Genomic DNA, 13,313 nt, shown 5'->3' on the forward strand with positions numbered 1-13,313 from the left:
CACCGCTCTAGGCACCGCCTCCTCTCGATGCCCCCACCGTGGGCGCGCGATGGAGGCCGGGTGCTGGCTGCTGGGCGGCGAGTTCGAGGACTCGGTGTTCGAAGAGCGGCGGGAGCGGCGCCCGGGACCGCCCGCGTCCTACCGCGCCAGGCTCTGCGAGCCGCAGGTAAGAGGGCGGGGCCCCTTCCCCCGTCCCGGCCCCCGGTCCTCGCCTGGGTTCCCGGGCCCCGGCCTCCGCGGGCCCCGGCACCAGTGCCCACCGCCGCCCCCGCTGCCCCTGCGCCCACCTGGCCTCCCGCCGTCTCTAACCACCGCGAGGATCGGATGCCTCCCGAGCCCCTCCGGGTGGCCCGGCCCACGCGGGCCCAGAGGGCGCACGGGAACCCCCGCGCTGTCGCGATGAGCCGGCAGCAGGCGTTTGGCGGGCGTCGCTGTGCCGTCCTGTCTGCCCGGCCCGGCTCTGAGCTCTGCAGAAGCCCGCGGGACAAGCCGGCACTGACTGCAGCCGGCGGGCAGGCAGCGCCCCGACATCCAGCCGCCGCCACTGCTCACACCTTAGGGTGTCCGCCCCCCCAGAAGGCGACGGCCCTCACCCCCCGCCAGCGCCCTCGGTCAGTAACCCCCCTCCCTGCCCGCGGTAACCCCGCTCTGACGCTCAGAATCCCTCCCTTGTGTCTATTGCTCAAGTCACATCGTAAATGCTGCCTCCTCCAAAAAGTGTTTTCTCATATTTTTTTATTGTTTTAGCGGGGGAGGGAGAGGGAGAGAAACATCAATGATGGGAGAGAATCATTGGCGGTGCCTCCTGCACGCCCCGCCCCGCCCCGGGATCAGCCCAGGAGCGGGCAGATGCCCTGACCAGGAGGGAACCTGGCCTCCTGTTCATAGGTCGGCGCCCAACCACGGAGCCGCTGACTTCCCTTTCAGACCCCAAATGTTCGTCTTTGACTCCCTCCACCACCGCCCGCCCCTTTTAGCTTCTGTTAAAGCCCAGAACACCGGCCAGTGTCCCATAAAGCTCTTTGCGACCCTGAATGCTAAATGATCGCCTGGCAGTGGGCGCGTCACTGGATGCCTTTCAGAGTTGAGAGGATCCTATTGTTAGTATGTTTATTAATTATGATCATTTTCATAAAAACTGGGGCGGGGGTTAGTGGGGGGGGAAAGGGAGACGTCGTTAAAATCGTCACTCTTCTATGCCAGGGTGTCTTCCTCTGAGTCCATCCTAAAGAAGTTTGTCTTTTCTGAGACTTAATCGTTTATTTATGGAAAATCGCTTCTGGGTATGTGTTGGGAAGCACAGCTTTTCTCCGTAATACGCTCTTTTCACAATTTCTAGTGGTTTTATGGGGAAACGGAGAGCAGTGATGATGTGGAAGCTCTAACCATCAGGAAATTCCGAGGGGACCTGGCCTACAGACGGCAGGAGTATCAGGTAGAATTCCACATGTATGAGGTCGCGCTACTTGAAATGGGCTCTTGTTCCCTAAGTTAGGCATAGTTCAATAACAGGCTAAGTTAGGAGTGTTGTTTGTGAAGATGAGTTTAATCGTTTGCGACATGTATTTGTAATCTTAGAACCCCAAGTCTCTGTCCTTTTCTTTTTTAAAGAATTCTTTATTGTTGAAAGTATTACATATGTACCTTTTTCCCCCCATTGACCCCCCCCCCCACTCCCCAACAGGGTGCCTTCAGCACCCTATTGTCTGTGTCCATGGTCTGTTTTTGTTTTGTTTTTTAATATATTTTTATTGATTTCAGAGAGGAAGAGAGAGGGAGAGATAGAAACATCAATGATGGGAGAGAATCATTGATCGGCTGCCTCCTGCACACCCCTTATTGGGGATCAAGCCCTCAACCAGGCATGTGCCCTTGACTGGAATCCAACCCGAGACCCTTCAGTCCGCAGGCCAACGCTCTATCCACTGAGCTAAACGAGCTAGGGCTGGTCTGTCCTTTTCTATGAGGTTCTATATAATTTGTTTTGTTTCTTGTAACTCCAGTATAGGAATCTTTTGGGGATCCTTGTAATTCTGATTCCCCAGGCTCTGTATCTCCTCATTATGCGGGAGCCTCTATCACAGACACCTGCTAGTGCCCCAGAAGCAAAGCACCCCAAAGTGTGTAAGAAAAGGGAGAAACTAACAGCTAGGTACCAGCTTTACATGTAGATCTCATTTCATCTTCATAAGAGTCCTGTTGTTAATTTGCCTATGAAAAGGTTATATTACAAGTTAGTGGCAGAACCAACATTCAAACCCTGGTCTATTTGGCTCCAGAATGTTCTTGCTACTATACTATGATGTTTCCCATGGTAGTAATGATTTTATTCTCCAGCCATTTGTGTTCTGCCTTTTAGAATACTACTGACTGACATCCTCAATTCTCCCTTAGCTCATGGTTGGGGTCAGTTATGACATTACCTTCTGCCTAGGGAAAAAATCGTCCCCGTAACCGAGTCCTTTCTTCCGTGTTTCCCGCCTTTCTTTTCATCCCTTCTCTTCATTTCCTCAACTGAACAAATAATTGCCAGAAAGCACTGCAGGAATATTCCAGTATCTCTGAGAAATTATCATCTACAAATGTCGCCATGAAAAGGGATGTCCAGGAAGGCCAGGCTCGGTGTCTGGCTCACCTGGGAAGGCATGCAGAAGCACTGGCGATTGCGACGAACTTGGTGAGTGGTCTCATTGCTTTTTTCACTTGTTTCCCTAAGGTAGTTGAATATTTTCTGAAAAACAAAACAAAACAAAAACCAGCTTCTTGCTCACAGCAAGGTCTGTGAATTCGGAGGAGCAGAGGAAAATCGCCAATGGTGTAAGAACTGTATGATGGTGAACATTTTGGAGCTCTGGACATAATCATTTTCTTGTCATGTTTTTTCTTGATTATGATAAAAATTCTTCATTGCCTGAAAATCTCATTTGATGGAAGGATTATCAGTGATCTGTTTCCTTCTTTAGGTTTTATTTTTCAATTTCTACAATGAACATGCATTACTTTTGTAAAGGGGCGGGCGGGGGGGGGGGGAGTTACCAAAAAATGACTAAAGATCATACTACGCCAAGCTTTAATAATCCTTTTTTTTTTTTTTTTAGCTTTGCGCAGTGGCAGTATTGTAGCCAATGAGGTTTATCCGAGGCGTGATTATTGCTAATTGGAAAAAAAAATCCTTTTTTTCTTAAATGGAATTTGCAGAATTTTTTTTAAGGGATAAAGACAAGCAACTCTTTGCAGTTCTATATTCTGCTTGTTTTTGTCTTCAGGTTAAGGCATCTATGGTTTACTTCTGGTTATTTGTGTAAATTTTATAGGGGGTTGGTCTCAAGTAAACAGTCCTAGTTTATACACTGAGTGGCCATATTATTATGACCACCTGATGTTTATAGGCAGATTAGCTATAATTTCACGCTGAAGTTGCTAGAGGGCCAGGCCATTATAAATACAGAAGCAGGTTGTTTACCACGATAGTAGAAGTGATTTTTTTCTGAAGATATGGGTAAACAACACTATTTAACAGCCTTTGAACATGGGATATATATATACTGAGTGGCCAGATTATTATGACCACCCCTACAGTACATCGTTGGGCCACCTTTTGCCTTCAGTACTGTGGTGATTCTTCTTGGCATTGACTCCACGAGATGTTGAAAGGTGATGTGAGGAATCTGACACCATGCCTGATGAATAGCATGTCCAGTTCTGTGAAATTTTATGGTTGTGGAACCAGCTGCCTAATGGCTCTTTTAACTTCGCCCCACACATGCTTAATTGGATTGAGATCTGGTGATTGTGGGGCCACCTAAGCAAGGTAAAGTCTCCCTCATGTTCTTGAAACCACTCCTGCACAATATGAGCACCGTGGCATGGCTCAGTGTCTTGTTGGAAGAAGCCATCTCCATTGGGATAGGCCATCAACATGATAGTATGAACTTGATCAGCCACTATACTTAGGTATGTTGTGCTATTCGTTGTTCCACACGAATTAAAGGGCTCAAATCATGCCAGGAAAACATGCCCCAAACCATAACACTGCCCCCACCAGCTTGAAGGGTTGTACTCATGCATGTGGGGTGCATGCTTTCATGCTGTTTCCACCAAATTCTCACTCTGCCATCTGCATGATGCAGCTGGAAACGTGATTCATCGGACCACATGACTTTTTTCCAATGCTCAACTGTCCAATCCTTGTGTTCCTGTGCGAATTGCAGACGGTTTATCTTGGTAACTGCAGACAGCAAAGGTGTTCTAACAGGCCTTCGGCTTCCATATCCCATACGATGCAGTGTTCGGCTAATTTGCCTACAAACATCAGGTGGTCAAAATAATCTGGCCACTCAGTGTAGATGGCCAGTGTTCTTCCTCAAAGGGAACCAATGAGGCGCATGTCACTGATCTTGACCCCTGTGGACCTAGTCAACCAAGGTCAGCCTCGAGTGTGGGCGCATCTGAACTGCCCTCTTTCTGGTTAACGAAGGGGAATCCCTGAATTTGCTTGCTGAGGGGTTCACCGCATAGGATCTCCGCCTCTTGCAGTGAGAGGAAACCTTGGGGCGATTGTCTTCAGAACATGGAAAATAGCTGCATTTTCTTCTTTCTTTTTCTCCCCTCTAGTGATTGTGGGCTAATTGGATGCATATTGTTGCAAGAACCTATTTCTTAACAATTTACACATCTCATAGTGGTGTGTGATGAACTGTGTAAAGAATTGCTTTCTGACAGTAAAGGACTCTCTTTTTCATTTATGTTCTCCCCCGATATGTCAATCCCACATGTCCCTCGTTCTGGGGTTCGTGCTGAGGCGACAGATAGGACGTCTATCCCCTGCACATACATTGCTCATCGGGAGTCCAGTGGGAGAACCCTAAGCCAGCTAATGTGTCAGCTCTTCTGTGACATTCTTCTTTACTCCTAGTATGACTGCCTGGCTCTGCTACTTCCTAGCTGTGTGAGGTCATGCAGGTTATCTAACTTCTTTGTTGTGACTCGTTGGTCTCATCTATAAAATGGGGATGAAAATAGAATCTGTTCTAAGGGATTGTCATGAGCATTAAGGGAGTAAAGCACTGAAATGAGCTACGCCTGCCACATGGTAAGCTCTCAGTAAATATTAACGTCATCATCGCATCCCAGAGGAGGTGCAATGTTCTGGAAAATTCACACCAAGTCATCTGCATGGAATTTAACATCCACAGAGCTATTTACTGGTGATGCTCTCAGAACCCTCCCATCAGAATCGTAGTTTGTATGTAACAACCTCTACCCCACACACTTGCTTTCTCCATATGAAAATGTTTCTGCACAGAGTGAAGCCCACAGAGTGGCTGTGGAACGGTAGTATTTGGTTTAGGTGGTCCAGACACCAGGTGCTTTCCTTATTGTACGTGAAGGACACGAGGAGGCATGACTCAGCAGTTATTAAGCCTCTGATGTGTCCGAAGTGCTGTGCTCTGTGCTCGGGGTTCAGCCTTGAACGGAAGCCCTCTAGGGCAGTGGTTCTCAACCTTCCTAATGCCGCGACCCTTTAATACAGTTCCTCATGTTGTGGTGACCCCCAACCATAAAATTATTTTCGTTGCTACTTCATAACTGTAATTTTGCTACTGTTATGAATCGTAATGTAAATATCTGATATGCAGGATGTCTTTTCATTGTTACAAATTGAACATAATTAAAGCATAGTGATTAATCACAAAAACAATATATAATTATATATGTGTTTTCCGATGGTCTTAGGCGACCCCTGTGAAAGGGTCATTCGACCCCCAAAGGGGTTGCGACCCACAGGTTGAGAACCGCTGCTCTAGGACTTCCTGGACTGTCGGGAAGGGCAGAATACTCGATAAGAGTAATAGGAACACCAGACAGGTTCTGTCTCTTGGAAGACACAGTGTGACCAGGTCGGTTGGGCTTTCTTTCCATCTTTTCTCTCCGTACGTGACTGTTGAGAGGCCGCCCAAGCCTCCGCTCACTGGAGCACCAGGTCTTCGGGCAGCGGCCTGGGTAGTTTTACTCAGTGCAGTTTTCTGTGGCCTCTCGATTTGCATACTAGACAGCCAGGTTTTCCTGTGACTTAAAATCAACTGAAAGGCTATTTAGTCTGCTGTCTGCTCTCCAGACTTGAACTTAGAAAAGAAGGTTTGTTTTCTGTAACCCACAGGGCTTTTGCCATATGGCAAGTTAGGCAAGCGGTGGTGGCTCAGCTAAGGACACTGCAGAGGATTTTCTGATCAGAAGGACACCGAGCAACCCCCTGGAGCCAAAAACACTGCCCTTGGTCAGAGCAGGGAAGGCATTTGGATTCAATTACGATGCAGCATGAGCTTCAGGGCTGTCCTGCTTAAGATCTAAGCCAAGGGACATCGGACATAGAGTTCATTCGAATCCTCAAGGATATGACCATTTGGGTTTTTAGAAAGCCTGGAATCTTACTAGTAAAATGGAACTGTTAGCCCCGGGTATCAAAACGTTAGCTTGGGTCTCTTAGCTCTGTGGCTGAAGGCAATAAAGATGATAATAAACTTGAAAATAAACTGGCAGTGATGTCTTTGGTGCTGAACTTTGTGTTATTGTTATGACATTAGGATCGTGAGAGTGATCGGTGCTTACTTTACTGGATAGCATATATTTCTCTGGGTTTAGGGTTTCAAACAGATCTATTGAAAAATATTTCGTTCACTCTACTTGTGTAACTGCTGAAAGATACTTCTTTTTTTTTTTTAATATATATTTTATTGATTTTTTTACAGAGAGGAAGGGAGAGGGATAGAGAATTAGAAACATCGATGAGAGAGAAACATCGATCAGCTGCCTCCTGCACACTCCCCACTGGGGATGTGCCCGCAACCATGGTACATGCCCTTGACCGAAATCGAACCTGGGACCCCTCAGTCCGCAGGCTGACGCTCTATCCACTGAGCCAAACCGGTTAGGGCAAGATACTTCTGATTTATAACATATACAGCCTGGGTTGTTAGGAACCTCCATTTGTATATAGAAAACGTTCTGCAGTGTAATTTTTTGACCTTTTTTTCTCCTTAGGAAATGAAAGCAACGAACACAGACCATTTAACCACTGTGCTCTGCCTCCAGCTTGCCATTTGTTCAAGCTCACAGGACGTGCAGCGCACCACCTTTTGCCTTCAGAAGCTGGTCTCTCTGCATCCTTTCAGTCCTTGGACCTGGGGCAGGCTGGCAGAGGCCTACCTGGCCGCCGGGCCAGCGCTGTCCGCATCGGCCGAGTCATCTCACAGACAGAGCCATTCCACCTCCAGGGACAAAGCTGTCACCTCCGCCTGTCCACTCTCAGGAAAAGACTGTCATTTGTGTTTCCCTGAGACGTTGCCCGAGTGCTCCGTGTGTTCTGTGGAAACGAGCAGCAGTAAGAGCCCGAAGAAGGAGGAAGCTCTGAAGAACTTTCGGGACTCTCTGTCGCTGGAGGCTCGGATGAAAGCGTGCGCCTCCTTTGTACGGACCAGGTAAACGGGCAGTGGATTAAACCATGTGCAGGGTGCTAAGCTCAGAGTACAGGTGTCCTTTTTCTAATTTTAAGTTCCAACAAGTTCCAGGCTAGCCTTGGAATATGTTTTTGAGATGTTTCCTGTGGTCTAGGCGTTCGTGCTTCCAGAGGCCAGTACGTCATGCAGACGGGTCAGAGTGAAACGGGGGTGCATCTGGTTGGGTTCTGTCATGAACTCCCCAGGGACTCCCCCTCGCACTTACACAAACTCCAGGTTGCTTTCCACCGCCTGCGAGGGCTGATGTGAGCTGCCCTCCCTCTCCTTTCCTCCTCCTTTACTGCAATCTCTCTCTTCCTGGTGTGTTCTGCCTACAGGGATCTTTGCGATTTGCACAAACATCAAGTTAGTTCGTGTGTTAGAGCCTCTTCCCCTCAGCAACCCTCTTTCCCCAGATGGCCGTGTGGCTGGCTCCTCGTCCTGTTGGTCTTGGCTTAGGGTGTCTCAGAGGAGCTGCCTCTGCTGTCCCATCGAAGTAGTCACTGCATCCACCCTGTCTTGGATTCCTTTTCATGGCACTCATCACTACCTGAGATTGTCTTGTTGTTTGTAATCTCTCTCCTTCCATCCCATGAAGCAGGAGCCTGTCTCTTTTGCTCACCGGTGTCTCCCAGGGCCTGCAGTAGTGAGTGGTGTCTGCACAGTCAGTATTTCATAAACACACATGAGCGGGCCAGGAGGAAGGGGGGGCCAGGAGATCACGATGGGGGAGTTCTTGGGGAGGCAGTTACAAAGTGGTCATCAGGGACTCCTCAAAGACTTGGGCCTGCTTCGGGGAATGGAAGTGAGCTGGAGAGTCTAATTAGTCCTTGAGGTCAGCTGCTGTGGGTTCAGGGACCTGGAGGGTCACAGAGCACTGACCGCGGAAGAACACATCCCAGGATTCTGGGGGCGGAGGCCTGTGCTTTACTCCATGGCACGTGTGCTTCTGATCACGTGACTTCTGCAGGACGCCCTCCGAGAGCTTGCTCTCTGAGTTTCCTTGAGAAGCTTGGCCAATGCATTTTCCAGAAGACGACTCTCCAGTGGAGCTGGCCCTTTGTTCAGGATAAGAAGCTTTAGGGATTCGGATGAGGTGAGCGCCTGCGGTTGGGCCCAGTGGGACTCGCATCCAGCCGAACCCTGTGCTATATCTGGACATCTCATTGCTTTCCTTTCTGGGAACCTGCATGTCTGGACGTTTGTGTTTTTCAGGCTCTTGCTTCAGCTCACCCAGTCTCAGCAGACGTCGTTTGCTTTGGAGAGGAACCTCAGGACCCAGCAGGAAATTGAAGATAAAATGAAAGGCTTTGGCTTCAAAGAAGACACTGTGCAGCTGATGACCGAGGTGAGTGACCCCTGGGCTTTATGTGAAGCGAGGCACCATGGATATTTTTCCTGGCGCCCACACTCTTTTTTCAAAAACGAGGTCAGATCTCATCCGCCAAAGGACTTCCGTGTCCTTCCTTTACGTGCCTTGGGTCACTTCATCCCGAAAGTGCCTCTTCCTCGTCTTTCTGCTGCAGCAGCTGGAGGCAGGGGCTCTGCCCATTCCAGGTCGCTGCTTGGGTCGCTGCCTGCCTGCGCACCAGCATGCCCAGCCGCTGGCTGCGGAGTGCTGAGTGGGGGAAGGAATGACGTTGACATTTGTGCTGGGCGCTTGTGTGTTTTCTCCTTCATTCATCAGCATAACAGCCTGCGGGGCAGGTGGGCCGAGTGAGGCGCACAGACGCTGTGACTTGCCAAGGTCAGGATGTAAGGGGCAGACCGCGCTGGAACCCGTCCAGTTTCAAGTCATTGTCCGTCTGCCCCGCCGTTACTGCTTTGATGTTATGGAGACGGTCAGATGACAATCTTTTTAAACATTTGTTAGCTTTAAAAATATGCTGGCCCTAGGCGCTTTGGTTCAGTGGATAGAGTGTCGGCCCGTGGACTGAAGGGTCCCGAGTTCAATTCCGGTCAAGGGCACTTACCTTGGTTGCAGGCTCACAACCAATCGATGTGTCTCTCTCACATCGATGTTTCTCTCTCTCTGTCTCTCCCCCTCCCTTCTCTTCTCTCTAAAAATCAATGGGAAAATATCCTCAGGTGAGGATTAACAAACAAACAAAATTATATGCTGTTGAAATAACTTCTGATGGCATTTGGAGATTATCCATGTACTTACGTGACTCCTCTTTGTATTTCATTGGAACTTGACAGCCCAGGGACTTTTCCCATGAGAATAACCCTGTTCGTATAAGTCCTAATGTCATGCTTTCAAGAAATGCTTACTGCCCTGACTGGTTTGGCTCACTGGATGGAGCGGCCTGCCGCCTGAAAGGTCCCAGGTTCGATTCCGGTCCAGGGCATGTACCTTGGTTGTGGGCCCATCCCCAGTAGGAGGTGTGCAGGAGGCAGCTGATCGATGTTTCTCTCTCATCGATGTTTCTAACCATCTCTCTCTCTCTTCCTCTCTGTAAAAAGTGAATAAAATATATTAAATAAAAAAAGAAAAAGAAATGCGTACTGCATGCCCTGGTTGGTTTGGCTCAGTGGGTAGAGCATGGGCCTATGGATGGAAAGGTCCTGGGATCGATTCCCGTCAAGGGCACATGCCTGAGTTGTGGGCTTGGTCCCCAGTGGGGGCATGCAGGAGGCAGCCAATCAGTGATTCTCTCTCATCATTGATGTTTCTATCTCCTCTCCCTCTCCCTTCCTCTCTGAAATCAATAAAAGTATATTTAAAAAAAAATGCTTATTGCTAATCTATGATTGCCTGGCTCCTTTCTCCCTTCCCCAAACTAAGCTCCCCCTTGACTCCTTTTCCCTATTCTGGGATCACACTCTCCTGTCTTGTCTCTGAGTCTTTTTCAACCTTCCCCCTCCTCTGGGCTCTTTCCCTTGAGCCCACAGACATGCCAGGCACCCTGTCCCTCCTGAGCCGACCGTAGCCTTTCCTCCGTCTGACTGCCATAGATACGTAGCTGTGGACCAGTCACTTTCGGTTTCCTCTTCCCTTTGCTCTGAGAGGCTGCACTTGTCTGCTTTTCTCCTGTATTTTTTACTATCCCTCTGCCTCTTGAGATACCACTAGCTTCCACCGAGGCCTAAGTAATGCATTCTCCCAGGTGTCACTTAGGTTCTCCGTTCCCTCTGCCTTCCTCCCCCAGCAGTCATAACCTCATAACCACACCATAGCTCAGTGGTTGTCTCGGGGCTGCTGACCCTCCAGCCTGGTGGGTCTCTGCTCCCTGCTCTGGAGCGCATGTCTCACATCTCAGAGTAATTACCTACTGAGCAGTTAATAAGAGATGGTTATTGATTATTCTGCTGCCACTTCAGCTACAGGATGTCTAAAATGGAACTGTTCACCAAAACACTTCCCACCTTCCACCAGTGCCTAGCATACGGAGTGCCTTTCCCAGCCTTGGCCGTCAGCAAGTATTTGTGGAGAAGAATCACAGGGGAGTTGGAGAGAACCATCTCTTCCTTAGACTTAATTTTTTCCATTGATCCCGTCTGTCATTCTTTGTTTATCCAGACCTGGAACCTCACAACCGCAGCCTCTGTTCTCACCTCTAGCCAGGCACCAAGCCCACCCTTTCTTCAGGGTCCGCCTTTCATTTCTCTTCACCACTCGGCCGCAGTCCTTACCAACTCAAGGTTGACTCTCACAGCGACCTCCGGCTCATCCTGCCTTGCTTTCTTACCTTCTCCCCTCAGATCTGTCTTGAACGTTGCTCCTGAGTTCATCTTAAAACAGTGCTTGGAGGACTGGGTGAAAAGGGGGGAGAGATTGAGAAGTGCAGACTGGTAGTTACAGAATAGTCACTGGTTTGTGAGTACAGCACAGGAAATGGAGTCAATAATATGCAAGAACTATGTATGGTGCTGGTTGGTACTAGACTTATTGGGGGATCACTTCATAAATTATGTACTTGTCTAACCACTATGCTGTACACCTGAAACTAGTGTAAAATAATACTGAATGTCAAGTATAATTGAAAAATAAGATTGAAAAAAACAAACATTGCTTTGACCATGTTACCTGCTTGTTTAAAACGAAAATGTATTAGGTCTAGTTTACAGCCTTGATAATGATGTCCAAGGCCTTACAGAGAGTAACCCCAAACTTCTGACCTAGTGATTCCTTACACAAGTCTTTGCTTTCACTAGACCAGTGGTTCTCAACCTTCCTAATGCCGCGACCCTTTAATACAGTTCCTCATGTTGTGGTGACCCCCAATTTCATTGCTACAAATTGAACATAATTAAAGCATAGTGATTAATCACAAAAACAATATGTAATTATATATGTGTTTTCTGATGGTCTTAATCAACCCCTGTGAAAGGGTCGTTCGACCCCCAAAGGGGTCGCGACCCACAGGTTGAGAACCGCTGCACTAGACTGATCTGCCATGGTTTCCCATCTCCACCTCCTCGCTGTTCCTGTCCTCAAAGACCCAGCCAGAGTCCACGTCCTCTAGGCACCTTCCCCAACACGTCCTGTTCTGTGGCACCTTCTCCCTCATCTGAGCTCAGATAGAATGATGGCTTGAATAGATAGCTCTTTATCCTCCCCCCCCCCCGCCCCCCCGCCCCCGCCCCCAAGCAAGAACATATCTTAATCTTCCTGGTGTTTTATCAAAGAGAAACTAATGCAGAATCTGAACCTGATTCTGACCAGTAGGGAGCAGTATTGTGCCTTCAGAGGGCCAGCCGCTTCTTAAATCTCAGAGGTTGCTGTGGTACCATTTCTGGAAGGATTGAGTCTCTCTGGGTCAGGAAAGGGTGGGCCAAGCTACTTGCTTTGACTTCTTTGGAGAACTTCTAAGAGAAAGAATCTGTGTGGTCCCCCCAGCAGTTATATCTTGCCCAAGCCCTGCTCTTCAGTCATTGTACAAGGAGGGAGGGTCCCTCGCAGAGAAGATGCTCTCAGCTATGAGGAGGTGACTCGGCTTCCTGTGTCTTGACCAGTTCCGCTGCCACATTAGCACTTCTGCGACTGGTTCACTCGGGAAGGATGAGACCAGAAACGGGGTGATATTTTACCCATGGGGTCCTCAATTGCTGCTTCTGGCCAGACATCTTTCCGAAATGTTGGAACGGTTGGAATCGTCCCCGCACTGCTGAAGGAGTCCTGCTTGCATGAAATCCTTTATGCCACAGACTGGCGTGGTCCTGCATGCCACGGCTAGTGCCCCTTTTATTGGTTTCTTTCCCTCCTTCAGGTTATGGGAGAAGATATCGTTCCAGAAAAAATAAAAGACGAGGTTCACAGTGAGGTGAAGTGTGTGGGCCCTGCAGCCCTGGCCGCCTTGGTGATTGCATCTTCAGAAGAATTTGAAGACAAGTGGTTCCGAAAGATCAAAGACCACTTCTGCTCCTTTGAAAACCAGTTCCATACACAGATGCAAATCTCTGCTTAAAAACAAAACATCTGGCCCTAGCTGGTTTGGCTCAGTGGATCGAGCGTCAGCCTGCAGACTGAAGGGTCCCGGGTTTGATTCCAGTCAGGGGCACGTGCCTGGGTTGTAGGCTTGATCCCCAGCGTGAGGCGTGCAGGAGGCAGCTGATCAGTAATTCTCTTTCATCATTGATATTTCTATCTCTCTCCCTCTCCCTCTCTGAAATCAATAAAAATATTTTTTAAAAAGACATCTGGCCCTGTGTTAACTGTCCTTTACTTCAGAGAGAATCCACTGCTAACCATGAAATAGAGTGAATCAAACATGATTATTTGTTTTATAAAAATGGCTTATCTCCCAGGTTCTTTCTACTGCGTTCTGTTTCTTGGATTTTTGCCATTCACCTATCTTAGCCTCTACCCCTTTA

The 13,313-nt window shown here is 48.5% G+C and overlaps 1 protein-coding gene and 1 non-coding gene across 2 annotated transcripts; both read left to right on the forward strand.

Moving 5' to 3' along the window:
• CUNH8orf76 (chromosome unknown C8orf76 homolog) lies at positions 1 to 13,136 on the forward strand. The gene is made up of 6 exons (XM_070392115.1): positions 1 to 166; positions 1,340 to 1,435; positions 2,534 to 2,677; positions 7,042 to 7,478; positions 8,712 to 8,844; positions 12,710 to 13,136. The coding sequence occupies exons 1-6, from the start codon at positions 50 to 52 to the stop codon at positions 12,905 to 12,907; spliced, it is 1,125 nt and encodes a 374-aa protein (XP_070248216.1). The 5' UTR covers positions 1 to 49; the 3' UTR covers positions 12,908 to 13,136.
• On the forward strand, positions 3,097 to 3,235 carry LOC138993580 (U4 spliceosomal RNA). The gene has a single exon (XR_011468299.1). It is a non-coding gene; the product is annotated as a U4 spliceosomal RNA (small nuclear RNA).
• Positions 13,137 to 13,313: the final 177 nt, after the last annotated feature.

This window comes from Myotis yumanensis, unplaced genomic scaffold (genome assembly GCF_028538775.1).
Source record: "Myotis yumanensis isolate MYYU_CA2020_CCGP unplaced genomic scaffold, mMyoYum1.0.hap1 SCAF_15, whole genome shotgun sequence".
Lineage (NCBI taxonomy): Eukaryota > Metazoa > Chordata > Mammalia > Chiroptera > Vespertilionidae > Myotis > Myotis yumanensis.